Genomic DNA, 20,996 nt, shown 5'->3' on the forward strand with positions numbered 1-20,996 from the left:
AGTTTGTTTTCACAGCTGAGTGACCATGCTTGATGCCATACAGTGCTTTAAGGATACAATTAAATACTTTTCAGGTGCCATAACTTATCAAAATTATCACAAACTCTTGGTCAATCTCTTAAAACAAAATTGGGTAACAAGTCTGATTATTTTCATAACTTACAATGTCATAAATGGAAGAACAAATGGTTTTACTCAGAGCAATAGAAAAAGTATCACTGAGAGTGAACTCTTTCTCATTTGAACCTATACCTCTATCACACCCATCCCACATGAAGTCTAAACTTATTTCTCAGATAATTTACAAAATGACAGGCCGAAGGCAAACTCCTTTTTTTTTGTTTGTTTTTTAAAGAACAAATAAGGAGGTGGGCTCAAGGCAGGGGAAACTTTCTCACATCCTGTTTGGTGTAATAACAGAATAAACACCAAAAATGATTTATCAGGCAGCAGACTTTGCTGATGACACTGTTGGGTGAGTTTCTGAAATCCTTTCCTAATGAAAGACAGATGGACAAATGAGGAACTTCAGCACACTGCAGGAGAACTCTTAGTTCAAATAAATGCTAAATGGTTCTGTGATTCTGGAAATTAAAAGTCAAATTGGATTTTCCAGCTAACAAAGGTAGCTCTGTTATCTGCCCTCCACAATCCAGAACTGGCTACTGTGCCCCTTCTGCCATTTCAAAACAAACCCACCTGAGGAGGCCAGCTTGTCAAATACACCCAGTTCACTGAGCTTTGTACTGCTTCAGAATTGCACTGCTGAGAGGGTCTAAAGTTTTTCTTGAAGTAAAATAACTGAATCTGAATTGATTTTAGGAACTTTTCTGTGTTTCAAACACGAACATGCTCCTTCACTGCTGATATTTTTCAAGATCATTTTATTTTCAAACTACCAATTTCAATTCAGCTAAAATGAGTAGTGATTTGTTTTAAACTATTAAAAAAAAAAAAAAGGCACCCAAAGTGTCTGGATGATGGCAGCTTACTAAACTCCTGTAACATGCACATTTAAACCAATGATTTCTCTACCATATTTTCTGTATTTAGGCTCCTCTCCCTCTTGGGGTGTGAGGCTCAAGTGTATATTGGGGAGAGGCTAGACAGCTTTTGTGTAATGCATAAAAGACATGCTGTCTCCTGGATAGGACTTTCCATTCCTCAGCTTTGTCTTTTCCTGCTTGTTCCCATTATTCTTTCCTTCAGCTTTTCTTCCCAATGATTCACTTCCTCTCAGGACTATTCCTCCGACTGACTCCTCACCCAGGCCTGCCTGGCTTTCCATCCAACCAACTCTTCATTGTTTCTTCCACTTAACACCTACTCAATACTTCACAGGTGTTTCCCAAGAGTATTAAAATGTATTAGCAGGAGAAACAATAAGAACCAAACCCCCAAGTACCTCGTACAAGCCGTCTGAGAGAAAAAAATGAGAGAAAAAGAAATATTTGTTTGCTTTTTGGTTTCCATTTTTAGTAGAAAATCCCCAGTGTGTAATGAGTGCCTAGGGGATAAAACACGAGCCAGAATTCTTTTAAGTCTCCCCTTCTCTTTTTAAAACTGTGAGATGAAATTATGATATCAAAACACGAAGGCAGAAAAAATGCGGTTCCTATTTTATCCTTTTTGTAAAACAACCGAGTTAAATTATTGGGGCCTTATTTTGAGAACATATCAACTAGTGCTACTCTAAAACTGAAGACAGGAGCTGAGTTATTTCTCCTTTACTCCAGGAGAATAGCTGGGCACTTGTGCACCCCTTCCTAACATCAGTATTTGACACCACTGGCTCACACACAACTTATTTTAAAACAAGTTCTTCATAACTGAAAATAGAATGAAGTATAAAGGAAACAAAGTGTCTCTCTTGCTGTTAGGAAAACAAACATCTATGGGCCAGCAGACAGCACTTGCTTCCCTCCCCCTGTGCATCACAACAGCCACATTCCTGCCTAAATGCTCCTGCAGGCTTTTTTCAAGCTCATCTTTGCCGTGAAACAGGGTAAATTGGGGATGTGTCAAAGGATTACTCCTTAAAGGCTCCCGGAATGGCAGAGCACATCCCGACCCACAGCAGGCTCCAGACTCACTTCAGCACCAAGTGCAGGTTTGCAGAGAGCCGCGGGTCCGTGAACTGCGTCGTTCTGTTGTTATGGTCAACAAAATAAACCCTGCCCGTCGCTGTATTTCGGATCTCCCATCCAGGAGGCAGTGGACCAAGCTCTTCACAATTGATGTTGCTAAGATCCCTGTGAAAACAAATATAAAATGAAAAATACCTCAGCAATTGGCCTCCGAGCCAAACAAGCGTAAATGTAACAGAACAATTCCATGAAGTCTGAGAAAATGTATTGTCTCAGAAACCTGATCTGTTCAGCTGGAATCTCTGCTCCCAAGGTATGAGCCCACCACAGCAAAAACACACACCCCAGAACACATGCCGTGGGGAAAAAATTCTTATCAAATAGCCCTCATTCTGCAAACTAACTTCAGCTGTTAAATTAATAAAGGCTTCAAACAAAAATAAAGACCATTGCCATATTTGTCAAAATGGAATTGCAGTTCTGCACCAATTCTGACAGAAAACATTTTTTAAAACAACATTAGTCACGTAAGGAGCTGTGAATCACACTTTAGAAACTCATACAAAACAAAACTGTATTTCTGAAGAGTTAGACTTTCCATGAAGAATTACACATGGGATGTGCATGGCACTGGCTGCTTTGCCCCAGAACCCCAGGAGCCTGTGGGAAGCAAACAGCTCTCTAACAAACTATTTCAAATCAAGTAGATGAACAATGACTCAGCTCTGCCCTGAGCAATGCAGAGGTGGCTCAATAGGTCTCAAGAAAAATTCTGCTGAAATTAGGAAGGTGTAAATTCATTCCAGAGAAAACTGAAAACAAACGCTGGTCTCCAAAAATACACACTGATTATTCATGGATGCAATTCACACCTCAGACCCCTCACACTGCCCAGTGCAGCTCTTCCCAAAGGTGTTCAGCTCTCCCAAAATTATGGGAGCTGAGGGAGGAAAGAGCCAAGGGACAGAATGCCTTAAAAGGTGCAGTCTGCAGGGATTGCAAAGACTCGAGGAGCCACTGATGGAAACATGGAAACAAGCTCTGGGATGGATCTGCTGCTGCTATTCCCCACGAGCACACTGCTGCTGGACTGCAGGGATTACTTGTGCTGGCTACATGGCTGTGGCTATTAGCCTCAAAAATCCAATATTCCTCAGAAATGACATAAATTCTATCCTCACGCAAACAATTCTTGTTCTCAGAGCCACTCCTGCTGTTTGTGCTGCCACACCTCAGGGCAGTGCTGAGTTAGACTGCACGCAGAACTATCTCACCCCAAACTTAAGGATTAGATCTTCATATTATTTTTGTTAGAGCCTGGTTTTGCATAATACACAAGTCACTGACTTCCTACACAGCTGCAGCCTCGGCTGTGCAGGCAGTGCATCAAAGCAAGGTACAAATCTTCCAACAGAAAAATAGTAACAAATTTCAATTTCAAACCTGCCAATTTCAAACCATACAAATCTCACACCACCATTCCTGGACTTTAGGAGGCAAGTGTTTACAAGAGGATTTATTATCATTTACAACAAGATTTCTTGGTTATTTAAAGGACAACCAGAAGCTACTAATAATTTCCACTATCATCCTTTCCTTTCAAACACATCAGCAATAGTCACATGTATTTTCATGAGCAGTATGTACATGGATATTGTGTAAATAAGGACATGGAATTTAATATACTTAGGATTTGTTTTTTTCCAAGTGTTGAGATAATTGCAACAGGAAAAGCAGTTTGACTGTTCCAATTCAACCCAGCTTTCACCAAAGTATCTTGATGGAACTTCTTTTGGAAGTGTTCAGATTCTACTGTTTGTTTCGTTATTTTGCAGAGCACTAAAATCTGGACTTGGCTCTAATTCATATGCAAAATCTAGAATCAGTGAACTGTTCCTGTTTCCAAAACACTACTGTAATTTATTTCCTAGTTTTCAATTTTTTCATTACAATACCAACTTGAAGAACTAGGGAAGACAGTTAATTCATTTTGATGAATGACATGTTAAAATAATGTATTAGGGGCCAAGAATCAGAAATATTAGCCAGGGGCCAAGAATCAGAAATATTAGCCAGAGAAAACTTTGAGGAGAGCACTGCTTAAGTGATTTTGATTTGAAATATTAAGGGTACTTCCATCATTTCTTACCTAGGTACTCTTGGATCGTGCCACGTGCTGACACCAGTTTGAGTATGCAGAAAATAGACCTGACCTTGCTGAGTTGTCCTTTGCTCTGTGAAATCAAGACAAATTAATAAATACAAGAACAAAAAACGCAGCACGAAGACTCACAAAGACCGATTTCCTTCAACCAAGGAATGCAAATACCTCCCACATGAGAAGACACAACCCATTATCCCATTTCTTGAGCGCCCCACGATGACCCGCCGTGATTTCCATACCGTATCCCTCCGGCAGGTCGGGAGGGGTGTGCAGGTGCGTCCTGCTCATGTAGTTCCTGTGCCTCTGCGAGCGCACCCTCCTCTCGGCCAGCCGCGGATCCGCCGCCTGCCCGCAGGAGGCGCCGTTGGTGCCGCCGATGGGAGTGTTCTCATCCACCAGGCAGCTCAGGGGCCTGCCCGGGCTCGAGTACTCCGAAGCTGGCCTGGGGACAGTGGGACAACCTCAGTGTGGTGGCCATGAGGGACACACAGCACACCCGTGGGGAGCAGCTGCACCCCGGGCTCTGGGGACACCTCAGCGACCTGGCCAGCAGGACACCTCGAATGGAGCAGGTCCCTGCTCACCAGCGGAACCAGACCCGTGCTCACTGGGCTCAAGTACTCGGATGCTGCCCTGGGGACAGAGGGACAAGCTCAGTGTGGTGGCCATGAGGGTCACCTGTGGGGGAGCAGCTGCACCCCGGGCTCTGGGGACACCTCAACTGGAGCAGGAAGCTCCTGGTGCGCGCACACCAGCGGAACCAGGCCCGAGCTCACCGGGCTTGAGTACTCAGACGCTGGCCTGGGGACAGAGGGACAAGCTCAGTGTGGTGGCCATGAGGGTCACCTGTGGGGGAGCAGCTATACCATGGGCTCTGGGGACACCTCAGCGACCTGGCCAGCAGGACACATCGACTGGAGCAGGTCCCTGCTCACCAGAGGAACCAGGCCCGTGCTCACTGGGCTTGAGTACTCAGACGCTGGCCTGAGGACAGTGGGACAACCTCAGTGTGGTGGCCATGAGGGACACACAGCACACCTGTGGGGAGCAGCTGCACCCCGGGCTCTGGGGACACCTCAACTGGAGCAGGAAGCTCCTGGTGCGCGCTCACCAGCGGAACCAGACCCGTGCTCACTGGGCTTGAGTACTCAGACGCTGGCGCCTGGGGACAGAGGGACAACCTCAGTGTGGTGGCCATGAGGGTCACCTGTGGGGGAGCAGCTGCACCCCGGGCTCTGGGGACACCTCAGCGACCTGGCCAGCAGGACACCTCGACTGGAGCAGGTCCCTGCTCACCAGAGGAACCAGACCCGTGCTCACTGGGCTCAAGTACTCGGATGCTGGCCTGGGGACAGAGGGACAACCTCAGTGTGGTGGCCATGAGGGACACACAGCACACCCGTGGGGAGCAGCTGCACCCCGGGCTCTGGGGACACCTCAACTGGAGCAGGAAGCTCCTGGTGCGCGCTCACCAGAGGAACCAGGAAGCTCCTCACCTCCTGTCACCACATTTCTCTTCACAGAGAAAAAGCAAGGCACAATTCCTCCCAAGAATATTTCTGGGTTTTACGTTCTCAGAGAAAGAAAAAACAATTCTTATCTCATTTACTGCTCCTGTGTTGTTCACAAGTGGAATGCATCATGGAAGATTGTTTACCTGAAGGGAATTGATAATTGGATTTTGGTGTGAGTGTTTTGATTCACTGGTGAATCCAGGTGTGTGTGGGGGGGACTGTGGGCTGACAGTCATGAGATTCTGTGCAGTTTGAGTTGAGTGCTTGGCAGACTCAGTTTAGATGTAATATAGCGTAATACAGTATAGAATAATATAATAAAGTAATTAATTAGCCTTCTGATAAGATGGATAAATAGTAATTAGCCTTCTGATAAGATGGAGTCCTCCTCATCATTTCTCCCTGCCACGGGGGTTGTCTTGTTCCGATAACCTCCAAACTTTCTCACCTTGCCTTCATGTGGCTGAGGAAGTGATCAGGCCTTGTTATTCCTTCTAACTTTTATGGAATGTTATTAGGCCAGGATGGTGAAAAAGGGCTAAGCAAGAATAAAAGCAGTTGCTCACAAGAGCAGTGTGATTTTGTATCTCAATGCCGCTTTCAAAAGGATTTTAAATGGGTTAAAGGGGGATTTACAAGGTCACAAGAAATCCCCAACACAAATGATACATTTTGCATTTGTTTTTCTACTGTGTCTGGAGCTTAGAATGGGTATTTCAATATACCAGAATATACAATATACCAGAAATAGGAAAACAAAGAACTGCTCAGTCCTTTCAATCCAAAACTGCAAACATGTATCAGAGCTGACAGTGTTAACAGTCCAGATTATTTAAAATCAAATATATCCATGCAGAGACCAGAATAATATTGAGAATGGAAGAGAACATCTGCAGGCACAGACAATCTGCAGAGGATTCTGATAAAAATGCAATGACACTGCCTGCAGCACAGGCAACAGCAAAAGTGCTGATTGAGGAACAGTTTCACAACACACGTTTACAGTGATCAGAAAAAGTGATCACTGATTTCCAAACACACTCTGCAGCCATCAGCTGTAACTGTTCTGGGTTACATGGTCACAGAGCAGGGTCTGACAGCTACTCATGGTCTCACTTCTTCACCCCTTAAGATGTCTGCAAAATGTAATATCCGTATTTATAGAGCTCTATCACAGCATCTCTGCAAGAAAGATATTACAACTAGGGCAGAGATAAAAGCAGTCAGAATGATCTTCTGAGTTAAACATTAGGCAGACTGAAGGAGAAGGATGCTGAAGAAGGAAAGCATTAAAGCTTGTGCAGAGTGACTGAGCAGAGGAATGAGCAACCCAATCCCCCTGTGAGAGCCCCTTGGAACTGCTCAATAACCAAACTCATCCTCCCACAGCGTCCCAGGAGCTCCTCACCGTGTGGGTCGCTCCCACTGCGTTGTCCTCGTGATGTGGTTTAAATACTGGATCCTTCCAGAAGCAGTCCTGCGCTCCTCCCACCTGCAGGGCACAGGGCACACAAAGGCACTGAGGGGCATTTCCAGGAAACCAGGGCACAAAATGTTTCCAACAGAAATGCCCAGCTCAGGAAGACTTACACTGCTATGAATCACATTAGCTGAGTGAGGTGACAGGAAACAACTGAAAGTTCAACTCTGAAATGGTTGAACATATTCTTCCCTTGGAACCAGGCACATCATTAACAGTATCACACCTTCATATTCAATAATGACTTGAATTCTAATTAAATCCAAATACCCGCATAAAGGAACTTCTTGGAAACATGTTTAATAATGCATTTAACTTCTTTTGACCACTGACTCCAACAAATGCTTTCATAGCATCTTCATGCACTTCTTGCTTTCATTAAAAAGTCAGCTTCAAATAATGTGACTTTTGAATTATCACTAAACTTGCACACTGAAATACATGAGGCTGTACAGCAAACTTTGCAGTTACACAATTAAGTGAGCAATATTTATGCAAGGAACATTCGGAAGTGAAAATTTAGAAGCATTTTCAGAAATGTTTTTGACTTATCTTGACTCCAAATTAACAAAAGAATGCTGTTACAGACCAGGATGATGATTTGCATTTCAAAATTCATCCTCTGAAAACTTATTTTCTCCTGTCTTTACCTGCCAAGAATCACATTCAGAAAGTCTGTGTTTGCTCTGAAGAAGTTGCTGACAGCACCAGAACCTAAACCAGAGTATTTTCCTGTGTTTGCAAAACTGTTCTAGGTGATAATGATGTCATTGACTCTCACAGGGACAAACAAGAATCCTAAACCCTACTTTTGGAAGGTAATACTTGGGCTGCATTACCTTTCCCAGTCACGTTTTCTTCCCTAAGAGGTGCCTGAAGAAGAAGTGATCCGTGTTTATCACAGTGGATCTTCACCTCTGCAGAAGGGCAGCCAGGCAGTGTGGTCACTTCCTTGCTACAAAACTACTGCATGCATAAGGCACTTTGCTGGCTGTGATTTAATCTGAAATATGTGTTTTCTTGGACAAGTTATTTTTCAAAGCATTTCTTTACATATGTCACCTCCTCTTTTCCAAGTGAAGATAAGACAACATCCAAACTATCAACTGCTCTGTGTACCCCAGCTGGCTCAGCTCCTGTTCTGAATGCAGAGCTGCAGAACTCTGAGTGCAACATTTAAAACAATTTATTTGCACACTGAATTCTCCTATCACAGAAGTCTGTTGCATGAGCTGGATTTGTGTTTACATCACAGGGATGTCAGCTTACCCATCTGGTAAATCGTTATCGAACAAGCGACTGCAATCCACAACTTGTCCTCCTGTGCCTATTCGGTCTCTGGACTGAAGACTGACTATTAGGATAATAAAAGAGTTATTAAAGATGTGGCATCTGAATGTAAATTATGGTGACATTTGAAAGAGAACTGGTACAACTTGGAGGACTAAGCTGAAACATGTTTGGGATATTTTTTCCTTCTCACAAGTCAAAGATGTTTGCAAAGGAACTCTGTTTTCATACATGGAATTCTCTACACCTTACTTTTAAAAAGTTAGCTTAAGGAATATGAGTGCATGTTAAGGCAGAAAAGGAAGTGAACTGTGAAACTGCAATTAATTTTGTGTGTTGAGATGGGCTGTGACACTCAACTGGTGGCAGTGGGTGCCACCTCACACACGGCCAACAGCAGAGCTCTGAACAGGAAGAGCTAAAATAAGGAATTCCTCCCTGGTTTTGACTCCTTCTCACGTATTTTGTGCATCCATGAGTTTCAACACACACACAGACACACAAACACAAAACCAGGCAAAATGTCACTGCTAGAAGCACTTTCAGATTTGGTTTATTGGCTACTTTCTAACACCACTAGTAAGAAGTCAAATGCAACTCACACAAAGCTGCCTGCAAAGCCCTTGCCTGCCCTCACCAAAACTGCTTCACTTTTAATTTTTTTTTTACATGATTCACTATAATGGATATTTATGCCTGAAGCTTTTGTACCGCAATTATGAAAACAAAGATTTTTTTAGGCTGCTTTTGTTCCCAATATCACAGTTTGAAAGTGTCCAATCTGATAATTTATGACACTTGTGTTCCTGTGGGGTTGGGGTGTTTTTTTGATGTTTTGTTATGCCTTTAACAATAAAACAATTGCTTAAAAAGCTAAATACGTGCTGTGGCCCACATTTCATGAGGTGGCATTAACATACCTCTGGACAACTGTCTTCAAGTCCTATTTATAAGCAGTGAAATGATTTTAACCTGGATGCAACCAAACTTTTGTAAAGATCAGAAAGTTTGAAGAGCTGGAGCAGAACTGACAGATTTTGCCTGAGACCCCAAATTTTCAACAACAACATGTTTTGAAGCTTAGAACTCAACAGACCAACCCAGGGAGCTCTGGAGTACCTGCTGCATTCCTAATCCACATTAACCCCTCATTGGCCATGAACTCCAACATTACAGAACAACTTTCGAGGGAAAGACACCTTTAAATTCAACCAAACCAGGATCTCACATGATGTATTTATTCTGCCACAACCCCACACACTTCAAGTTCACATCAGTGCAGGTAGGCAAGGATTGGCAAGCAAAAAGAGACAGGAATTAACATAAACAAAGGCAATTACCTCCCCTTGGCCTACGTGAGGAGCAAAATTTGTGCACGGCTTCATTTTGTAATAAGTAAGGGCTTATTTTTTCTGCACTGCCACATCAGAAATAAAGCAGTGGCACAGAAGAGCTGCAAGATTAAGACACAATTCAGGTGCCCCTGGATCCATTGCTGAAAATGCCCCCTTTTCTTCCTGTCTTTGAAGAGAACCCAGGGATTTAAGATCAAGTTCTCCTTGGTCCCTGTACCAAGGCACACTCACTGTGCACTTGATTTTTAAGATTATCATCTGCTGAAGGCATCGATTACATTTTAATATTGGTTTGCAATATTGCATGGTCTCTTAATTTAAGAGAGTTTATAATTGGAAGAACTGAGAGTATATTTATAACTTATTCTGCCTTTTACTTATTTTTAATCCAGATTTCTCTACCATCTAACTACTACAGTGGAATTATCTAGTTTTACTGAGGCTCATTCATCCACTCAATAAAGTTGCATTAGTGAAGAAAGATTAAAATATAAGAAGATTAATAATGACAACTTAAATAAAAAAAGACAGGAGTCTCTGGAATCTTACCAAGGATGCATTAAATTAAACCATGACTGAGTAAACTTGACCTTTCTGATGGTATCACCAGCAAACAGAACAGAGATTTGCTCTGGGTCTCTGCTGTGACCTGACAAGGTGCTTTTCTGTAGGTTCAGTGCACAATCCAACAGCTCCTGGTGCCAGGGCAGCCCCAGCAGCATCCCAGGAGAGGCAGAGCTGCTGTGGCACATCAGCTGCTGTTGCGGTGTGTTGCAATGTCCTGTTTTAAACTTCCGGTCCCTTCCCAGGTGTGCCTATACCTTCCCCCTCGCCCCTCGCTGAGTGTGCCCTGTCAATCAGGCTAACATACCAGCAAGGCGTCATGTGATTGGTCCCTCAGGCCTGGGGGACATTGGCCCATATAGGTGTCCCTTGTCCCTTGAGACCCTGCCCCTTTCACCTGGTTGGTGGCTCACCTGTCCCCTCCCCTTCCCGTGTCCCGGAGCTTAAAAGGTTAATGAGACCATGCGGCCTCCATTCTGGTGGCAGCAGTTGCCCCGGTTCAGACCTCTGTACCCATGGAATAAACATCTAGCAACCCTCCAGCAGAATCCTCTCCTTCTTCTCTTCACCATCGCCAGAAGCTCTCTCTCCTGAGGTAAACGGAGTCCCTGACAAGCCTGGACTTGCACCAGTGCCCCGCTGCAATCTCCAGCAGCCAAGGTATCTCTGGGGTAAAACACCACAGTGCTGCCTTTGGCCCAGCAGTGAGGGTCAGAACTGGCCCAGGCACCATCTAACTGGTTACACTGGGATTCATATTCCAATAAGCTGCAGCAGCCTGGCAGTGCCCACACTGCTGACAGCTCTGACTTCTCCCTGAGCAGCTCTCTCTGAAGTCTCTGTCACTGCACACTGCAATGCATTTGCCACAGGCCTCCCAGACCTTTCTGCTCTGGGGAGGAGTTTCTGGGGTGGTTTTTCCCCTTTAATGAATGGCAGCAGTCCCCAGCATGCTGACCAGGATGTGAGTTCATACTCTGGAGGGCAGCAGGAGAGCACAGGCCCTGCTCTGAGCTCTCAGCACACCCTGGGGCTGCTCTGCCCTCCAAAGGCACCCCCAAACAAAGCTGCACACACAGGGATGCTCAGGGCAGCAAAGCCAGCAGGCAAACCAAACCCACAGCAAACACACCCCAGAGAAGTGACTGATTCATCCTCTGTGCAAGCTCATGTGGAAAATTTAATTGGGAACAGCCTGAAGGGTCAGCAATGCACTTACAAATCCACATTTCTACCATCATTTCATTCTCCTGTGCCATCACACTCTGATTTTAATGCAAGCACTTGCAGATCAGACAGAGACAGATGATTAAAGCAACACCAAGAGGTAAAGTCACAGGTGTGATTCAACAGAGGGAGGCAAACAAACACACTGATTTGCTGACTAATATTTCAGAGGTGTTCCCTGCTGACAGAAGTGCTGTTTGGATAGAATTTCAATTAAGAATTGAACATAGAAATTCACTTTCCTTTCCCTCATGTCCAAATATTCTCATTAACATCTTGTTGTATAAATAAAGAACTTCCTTATCCTGACCAACTTTTGATTTAAATGACCTATTAGAAACGCTGAGAACTGAGAAGGGACCAAAGAAGAGAATGCACTAAAAAGAGAGTATTTATGAAGCTTTTTTGTGGATACTTGCTTTTCAATTTCCCAGCTTCTTTTTAATTCTGAAGTTATTTAAAGTTCATGAGTTCACAGAATGACAAAGCACAGTTATTGAGGTTGTTGACAGACTTGTTAATAAGCCATGAAAACACAAAATTAATTGATCAAGTCATCCCAGACAGCAATTTTACTTGCTTATAAGCAAGATGTTTTTTAGGTTTTCCCCAACACCTAAAGGAAGCACAGCCTTGCTGGAGCTCTGGCCAAGAATTCTGTAGTCAGTTTTTCACAGAGAGCTCATACTCAAACTGTCACCCTTCTTTACAGTGAAATTAAAAACTTGCTAATTTTTTTTTATTATCTATGGTCTTATTTGTCCAGAAATTTATTATAATATTTTGGTTTGGGGCTTTTTTAGGTGGTTTGATTTTTTGGGGTTTTGGTGGTTTGTTTTTTTTTTTTTTTTTGTTGTTGTGTTGTTGTTGTTGTTTTGTTTGTTTTTGTTGTTGCCTTTTTTGGGGGTGTGTTTTTTGGGGTTTTTTTGGGGGGGGTTAATTCTCTACTTATATAATTCTAGCTTGAAGTCCAAATTGCTCTGGCAGTAGACAGGAGCCATTATATATAGAATTATATAGAAAATAGAATATTATTTATATATATATATATATATATTTTTTTTTTATATAGAAAACTGACATCTAGAAGAGTTATTTCTATAGCTACCATAGAAACTAAAGATAAAAAGAGAACTAAAAGATAAAAAACCTTTACTCACCTACTATCTGTCCTCTAACAGTATCGTTGTCATTTGGCCCAAGCTTGCAGAGATCCAACCTCTGATCTACAAAATGAGGGCACAAAATCAAAACCAAAACCAAACACCATCACAAACCACCTGGAATATAGAAGGTTTATAAACCCAGCAAAAACCCAATTAAGTGTCATTTTTCAAAAGGCTGTACACGCAAGCTTGGGCTGAAAAAGAAGAAACCTGTCCTTAGCTTACTTACAACCAGTGTCTTTAAGGCGGTTGATGGCGTTTGAGAGAAGCCTGACACAGCCCAGAAAACCAGCTCCCTGCTTTTTGTGAATTTTCTTGTGGTTCCACACGCTGATCGTTATTGAATCCGACTTCCCGATGTATCTGAAAAACGTGGAACAAACAGCACTGTCAGTGGCACTCACTGAACACTCTGATGATGCATCAGAAACCACCTTGAGGGGAAGAAAGATCATCAACACCTCATTAAAAATTTAACACACACTGCAATGGCAGGAGAGAGCAAGTCACCTGCAGGTAAGATGTACACTGGACTTCAATGGGAGCATGTCTCGTGGAGGAGCTCACCTGAACACAAACTGCTCTGAAAGCTGATCTGGGAGGGGGCACTCATGGGAACTGAAATCTGTTCCAACAGCAGCACCAGCAGGCTGCGGGCTGTCCCTCCACCCCAGCTCTCTGAGCAGCCCCGAACAGGCTCAGCCTCCTGCCCCAAGGGGACAATGCTGTGGCAGCCCAGCAGTGCCTGGGGACAGCAGGAGCAGGGACAGCAGCCCCAGGGCAGGAGCCAGGAGCTCTCTGGGGCTGCTCCTGCAAGCTCAGGAACGCAGGGAGCCCCAGGGATGCAGGGAGCCCCAGGAATGCAGGGAGCCCCAGGAGTGCAGGGAGCCCTAGGTGCAGGAAACCCCAGATGGAGGGAGCACCAGGAACGCAGGAGCCCCAGGAAGGCAGGGGAGCCCAGGAGCTCCAGGAACGCAGGAGACCAGTCACACAGGACCCCATGAATGCAGGGAGCCCCAGGCAGGCAGGAGCCCCAGGAGTGCAGGCAGCCCCAGGGATGCAGGCGCCCCAGGGAGGCAGGGGAGCCCAGAAGGCAGGGAGCCCAGGAAGGCAGGAGCCCCGGAAGGCAGGGGAGCCCCAGGAGTGCAGGGAGCCCCAGGGTGGAGGGAGCCCCAGGAAGGCAGGGAGCCCCAGGAAGGCAGGGGAGCCCCAGGAAGGCAGGGAGCCCCAGGAGTGCAGGGAGCCCCAGGGACGCAGGGAGCCCCAGGCACGCAGGGAGCCCCAGGGATGGAGGGAGCCCCAGGGATGCAGGGAGCCCCAGGGACGCAGGGAGCCCCAGGAGTGCAGGGAGCCCCAGGGAGCCCCAGGGATGCAGGGATCCCCAGGGATGGAGGGAGCCCCAGCAGGCAGCACTGCCAGGCCAAGGCATCCCCCAGCTGCAGCTCCACCAGCCCAGCAAGGCTGATTTACCCTCAGTAAGGGATGGCTGGGACACTCCTGACACTTCACAGCCACACAGCCAGGCCACAGGGGCTTGGTGGGATGTGCCACCTTCCCCTCCTGCCCAGGACTCTCCTCACAGCATTCCCACAGACAAAACCCTGGATCTGTGTGCACTGCCTTGGGAAACCTGCACACTGCAGGCTGCTTTACTTCTGCTTTATTTGTCTGAAGCTTTGCTCTTCAGAGGGAATTGCTTTGTGAGCTTGTTTTTGTTTTCAAAACGTTCAGAGGACAGTTTCAAAACACTCAAGATAAATCAGTGATTGCCAATACTGAATTATTACGGCTGTTTCAAGTTGAGGGAAATGAATTTGTAACTATGGCTTAGATCCCAAGAATTGCTTGTAGTTCTCTCTTCCCAGACCACAAATTCTGGCCTTAGTTTAGTTCCAAGTGCTTCTTTTTTATTTGTTTTTGAATGAAAACTGATCAACCAATGTCTAAATACATCTCCCCATTGACTGTGGCTTTACTGGCTTTTAAACATCTTAATATTTTCATAAAGATAGAAATGATACTGTCAAGGTTGGCAAACCAAATAATTGAACTAACTGGCATGGCTTAAAATTACAGCTGTGATCAGGTTAACACTTCTCCCATTTTTCCTTTTTCAAAAAGCAGAACTTGTATAACTTCTTTTTCCCATGTGCACTCAGCAACTGACCCAAGAAGCAGAAGACAGAAAAACCTCATGGTTAAAAGTAACCACTGCACATTTACACAAAAACAAAAACAAACCCAAACTTCACATTAAAAAGCCCCCAAGTTTTTTGAATAGTAAACTGATTGTGTAATATAGGTCAGATTTTTGGCCTTACAACCTTGACAATGCCAATTTTGCATAAAGAAACGAGATGAAGATGGGTAATCACGTGCACAGCTGCAGTCTACAATGCTTTATGTACTTAAAATAAATTCTTATGAGAACAATTTAGGCGCACTTAAAAATAAAGACTTATCATGACCTGTCTTGAATTTTCCAGTTTTCCTTGTTGCTTTAAAAAAGTCAAAGGTATATGGTTAAACACAATTTCATAACAGAACAGTTTGAATAATATGTAGAACAGCTGAATACACAAGACAGTTTCCAAGAATTCCTGTAATGTTTCAGGGTGAGGTTCTCAGGGTTGGGATCAACACTCACCATCCACACCAAGCAGGTGGGAACTCCACATTCTGCCATAATCTACTCTTGATTTTTGCACCCAAAAACCTGGGTTGGTTCACACTTTAAAAGGAAATAAGCAAGACAAGCTGCATTTTTCCAAATAAAAATGTCTAATTTTTGATAAAGGAAGAAAATAAATACTAAGTAATATCTAGTTGGCTTTAGAGCAAAATGTTTCATCTATATCTCTGCATCATTTCAGACATAAAAAAACCCATGGCTGTATTTAGAGAGTGACATTAGGATGAGCTGACATTTCCAATTCATTTGGTGGATAAGTTACATTTGTTTTACATCATCTGGCAATAAGGTTCCAACATAAAAGCCTGAGCTAGGAATTTTATTTTTTTATTTAAAAAGTATGTTCCAAAAACTAAAGTGCAACAAACCAAACCAGAAACAAAAAACCAGAACCCCCCCATTTTGTAGGATAACTCTCCCTTCCTCCTTGTAATTAAAGTTCTTGGAGCTTATATTTCTTTTTTTCCTCTATCCTGTCAGCAATATCTATTCCACAACTTCAGGACTTCAATAGAGATAATGAGATTAGTATTAATGAAGTGGAAACATAGAAACTCAATTGCATAGCCATTTTCTTGACTTTCATATTATCTGAACATTTACAATTAAGACTTTGGTTAAGAACTGCATGTTCAGAAATTTTAATTTCCCTACTCTTAGCACTTCCATTTCCAAGAAAAAAAATCAAATTCATGCCTTAGTGGAAACCTCTAAATTATTTAAATAAAAAATTAGAACACGGGGACAATCGTTATTTTGTCTAGCACTGAGGAAGGTCTGGAATTGAGTGACTTTTCATCCCCATGGCATTACATACACTTTCCCTGAAGAGTTCACCTCACTGAGAAATGTGAAATGAAGAAAGTGGAAAAACATATTCCTGAAAAAACACACCTCTTCCTGATCACAAGCCAGACATACTCCCTCCAGAAAGAGAGAAAAATGCAGCATCACGAGGTATGAGCTCAGGTTTGGGAGCCAGGAATTCCCTATTTCTAATCCATGCTGTCACACAGACTCTTTTTACGACCTGGATGAATTACTTACATTTTTTTTCTCCATTTTCCCATTTCTGACTTTTTTTCTAATATAATCTCAGTATTCTGCTTTGAGCTACCAACTGCTTTCACACTGGGGAGAAGAAGGTGTGAAGAGCCAGAATGAAAAACAGCACCCCAATATTTTTCTCCCATCTTCATTCATTTCCTTCCTGGCATTTCCCTTCTGTGCAGCAACTGAAGGGTGTCTGAACCTCTGGGATGGCCCCCAGGAGCTGCCAGGGCAGGGATGGGGCAGGGATGGGGCAGGGATGGGGCAGGGATGGGGCAGGGATGGGGAAGAGAAGAGATGGAGAAGAGATGGAGAAGAGATGGACAAGAGATGGACAAGAGATGGACAAGAGATGGACAAGAGATGAGATGGACAAGAGATGAGATGGACAAGAGATGAGATGGACAAGAGATGGACAAGAGATGAGATGGAGAAGAGATGAGATGGAGAAGAGAGAGATGGACAAGAGAGAGATGGACAAGAGAGAGATGGACAAGAGAGAGATGGACAAGAGAGAGATGGACAAGAGAGAGATGGACAAGAGAGAGATGGAGAAGAGAGGGATGGAGAAGAGATGAGATGGAGATGAGATGAGATGGACAAGAGATGAGATGGACAAGAGATGGACAAGAGATGGACAAGAGATGGACAAGAGATGGACAAGAGATGGACAAGAGATGGACAAGAGATGGACAAGAGATGGACAAGAGATGGACAAGAGATGGACAAGAGATGGACAAGAGATGGACAAGAGATGGAGAAGAGATGGGGCAGGGACATGTGGCACTCACTGGCTGCTGTGAAGGGCATCAGCTTTAATCAAAGAGCCTCAACCCCACGAGGAGAAGGAAAAACAGGTGCCCAGAGCTGTTTGATGGCTCTTTAGGAGCTCATCCAGGATGGGATTGTCTAAAGCAGCACCAGACAGAGCTGCTGCCTTCTCCCCCTGAGTAAAATCCAGGATCCTCAGCATTAACCAGACAAAATAAAGGACGACTGGGGGACAAAAGTGATTCTGCCAGGGCAGTGCAGCAGCCTGAGGATGTGAAGGTACCAGAGAGCAGCAGAAGCTGCAGTGAGGAGATTTTGGGAAGAGGAGGAGTTATTTTTGGGAGCTGGGTGAGGCTCCATGAAGAGGAACCTTGAGGGGCACAGACTGAAGCAGGTTTTGGTGGAGCTGGTGGTACCAACACCTTTCAGAGGGAAAGGGGATGGACCTGCTGTGCCTCAGGGGCAGGGGCTGCTGGAGAGGCTGGGCAGGACAATGGGGGACAGGGCTGGCTACCACAGGAGGGAAGAGAGGGGTAGGAAGAGGAAAAGGAGATTTCAGTTCCTGAACTGCTGGTTTAGGTAGTTTAGTTCTGAATGCAAGCAGGCTGTAAATGTGTCAAGGCTGGTTATTCACAAGCTCTGAGGAAAGGCCTGAACAATGGGGGAAACACAAACAAGACTGAAAATAAGGAAGGGGAATACATCCAGGGCAAGCATGGTATTTTACTGACATTAAACTACATCCAGACAGCAACTATTTGGCAATTTCTTTCTGGAAAGTGTCCCAGATTCCCCCTCTACACACACACCCATCCAGGCTGAAGAATCCAAGCAGCTAATTCAACCACTTCCTTTTCACACTAAGAGCTGAATTAAGAACCACATAAGGCAGAAGCCAACCCCTTTTTGCTCTTTAGAGCACTGCAAAAGTCCTTCTAAAAAATTCTTATACAACAGAATATCCACTTATGCTGAATCAGGTTAGCAAGCCACAAAATTCTCTTGGAATTAACAACTTAATTCAGACATTACTGCATGAATATATTACAACAGCTCCATCTGACTGTGCCATTTGCATTTGCCACCACATGGTATGTGAAAAAATTATTTAATATCTGGTGCAGATGAAAAGCTGAGACCTGACACTGAGTATTTTATACAGTAAAAAATTACCTGGCAATAACAGCCAGGCAGTGAGTTGTTGCACCAAAGAGATTTAATCTTTTACTGCTGCTTTAAATAGGAAGTGAAGATAATGTGACTGTTTATAAATGGAAATACATTTCCCTAGAGTAAGGAATAACAGGTGACACTATAAAAGGGGTTAAATTATTATGAAGAAAATTTGGAGAGGGAAAGGATTATTTTCTAATAACAAGGCCTGACACCACACTGAGTTTTACTTTGGATTAGAAATACTGGATACACTTCTGTCATCAGGGAATTCAACAGCCAGGATCAAACAAAGTCGTTTTTCCTAGAGGACAAGATTTTATATTGAAAATAATACACTAATTCAACAAAATAAGAATTTTTAAGGGAAGTTTTCTGAAGAAGAGAAAAACAAACCACCACCCACAAAAAATACTTCACACAGGTCTAAATTCCATTGGACAATCCAGCAAGAGATACTTCAAATTTGCTCAAGCAAAACATTTTGCCAGAACCCCCCCTTTTCTCTCTGCTTTCTGTAATATGTTGTGAATTACAATCACAGCCTTGGAAAGACAGTGCAGCATCCAGATACAACCATGGCTGGTTCTATAAAACAACCTAAAAATACTTTCTCATCATCCTTCCTTAATAGCTACAATCAGAAAGGAATTTTTTTCTGAAGATTTTACAGTTTTTTTCCATTACTCTTGTTGCATATCAACATCCTCCCTCATTTCCCACGTCCTCTGCTTCTTTTCTCCAGAAGGGAATCAAATCATCAGCCCAGGGATATTGAAGTGGAGGGAGAAGACCCACCTTTGTGTTGGTTCAGCATCGACTCCGTTTATTCACTCAATCAGTCACTTTTTATAACTGTGTTAATTAAGTTCATGCATATTGCAAACCCGAGCTCACAATAGGTCAGAGATAACACACCAACCCCTCCTTTTGTTTCCAATACCAAGATTTGTGTTCTCAAAACTTACTTTTACTTTCCCAAAACAGCCAAAGATAGAATATCTACTTGTTATGAGAAAGCTGCCTGAGAACTCTGGTATGCAAGGTTCTCAAGGCCTTCATGTTTGTCACTTTTACTTGTAATTAAAAACAACCTGAGAACTTCTACTGTGAGAATTTGCTCCTCACAGCTGCCTTCTAAGCCATTTCTGAAAAAATCTCCAACACAGGGAGCCCTGAGCTTCCCTGACAGCCACTCCAGACACCTCCAGTGTCCCACAGCCCTTCAGACTGGCCAGAACTGGGGCAGCCGTGGGGAACAGCGACCTCCACACAGAATCCTGACACACAGAATTCAAATTCCCAGAGTGCCAAACCATGCCCACCCTCCTCCCGTCCATCACAGCAGGATTTTCACTCAGCACTTCCCACCCTCCATCCCTGGAAAGCTGAGCATTAATGCTCATTAACAGACACACCTAACTAAAAAACAATCAAAGTCTGTGCTTGGTTTCAGGGATTTCTCCTTAGCTCCGCTCTGATCCTTGGAGAGGACATGGAAAGGTCTGAAACCTCCATTCTGTATAAATCAATTTTTTGATAGGTTTAGTACCAATTAAAAACCAAGTTAACTTAGAATTCTTTCAATTGAAAAGAGAGCCATTTGCTACACATGAACTTAAAACTTCTTCTGCATCCATTTCTCTAATGAATATGAATTACAATCTCACATGCAGAATCTAAGCTTGAACTGGGTTTGGATAATAAAACCATAATATTATTATTTCACTAAACTGCCATGATGCTTTGTTAGGCAGAGAAGAAAATGTTCTGTATCCTGCACTACACATTATGAACAAGGACTTCACACATTTATTCTTGGATATTAAAATAAGGAGGAGATCAAGACATGACTTTAAACCAGGCCTTTCATATTCTGCTGTGAGACCCACCAAGCTGCTTCTCTTCACTGGGAAAAAGAGGGACAAGAAATTGCCTGTGTACCAACACCAATTTGCTGCAGGTTTGGTGATGGCCAAATTTAACATAAATATGCTCAAACAGTTTCTAATAATACAGGACAGAGAATGGAGCCATGGGGGGAAAGTCAGAGATCAGAACAGGTGAATACAATGATGCAAAACAGTTCATTTCTCTTCCCCATCTTTCATCCCAAGGAAAAAGATAAAGAATAAAAGACAAGGAAAATAAAGCATGCACAGAGACCTACATAAAAATCAAAGCTTTAATAACTTATATTGTACAGAAATATTCTATACTTTAGAAAAAGAGGAAAACCATGACATATATGTGCCATACTGATTCTATTGCTCAGAAGCACCAAAAAGGGCTCAAGTGATGATAACAATAATTCAGAGTGAGAACAACATTTGGGACAGAAAATGACAGAAAGGAGAGAAAATTGAACAAAAGGCACACAGAGAAAAAGATACTGTAGCACCACAGCCAACAAAAACTGCATCAAGAGAAGTGCAGTTTGAGGGAAATACTGTCAATTACTTG

At 43.5% G+C, this 20,996-nt stretch overlaps 1 protein-coding gene across 1 annotated transcript in view; it reads right to left on the reverse strand.

Moving 5' to 3' along the window:
* SMURF2 (SMAD specific E3 ubiquitin protein ligase 2) overlaps positions 1-20,996 on the reverse strand; it is a 64,130-nt gene that overhangs the window by 13,585 nt on the left and 29,549 nt on the right. The window contains exons 4-10 of the mRNA XM_064728228.1: positions 13,077-13,210; positions 12,842-12,907; positions 8,515-8,599; positions 7,174-7,257; positions 4,491-4,693; positions 4,237-4,321; positions 2,094-2,252 (exon numbers count right to left, since the gene is read on the reverse strand). Coding sequence (XP_064584298.1) covers positions 2,094-2,252; positions 4,237-4,321; positions 4,491-4,693; positions 7,174-7,257; positions 8,515-8,599; positions 12,842-12,907; positions 13,077-13,210 — 816 coding nt within the window. The remainder of the gene's footprint in view (positions 1-2,093; positions 2,253-4,236; positions 4,322-4,490; positions 4,694-7,173; positions 7,258-8,514; positions 8,600-12,841; positions 12,908-13,076; positions 13,211-20,996) is intronic.

Source organism: Zonotrichia leucophrys, chromosome 18, assembly GCF_028769735.1.
Source record: "Zonotrichia leucophrys gambelii isolate GWCS_2022_RI chromosome 18, RI_Zleu_2.0, whole genome shotgun sequence".
Classification (NCBI taxonomy): Eukaryota; Metazoa; Chordata; class Aves; order Passeriformes; family Passerellidae; genus Zonotrichia; species Zonotrichia leucophrys.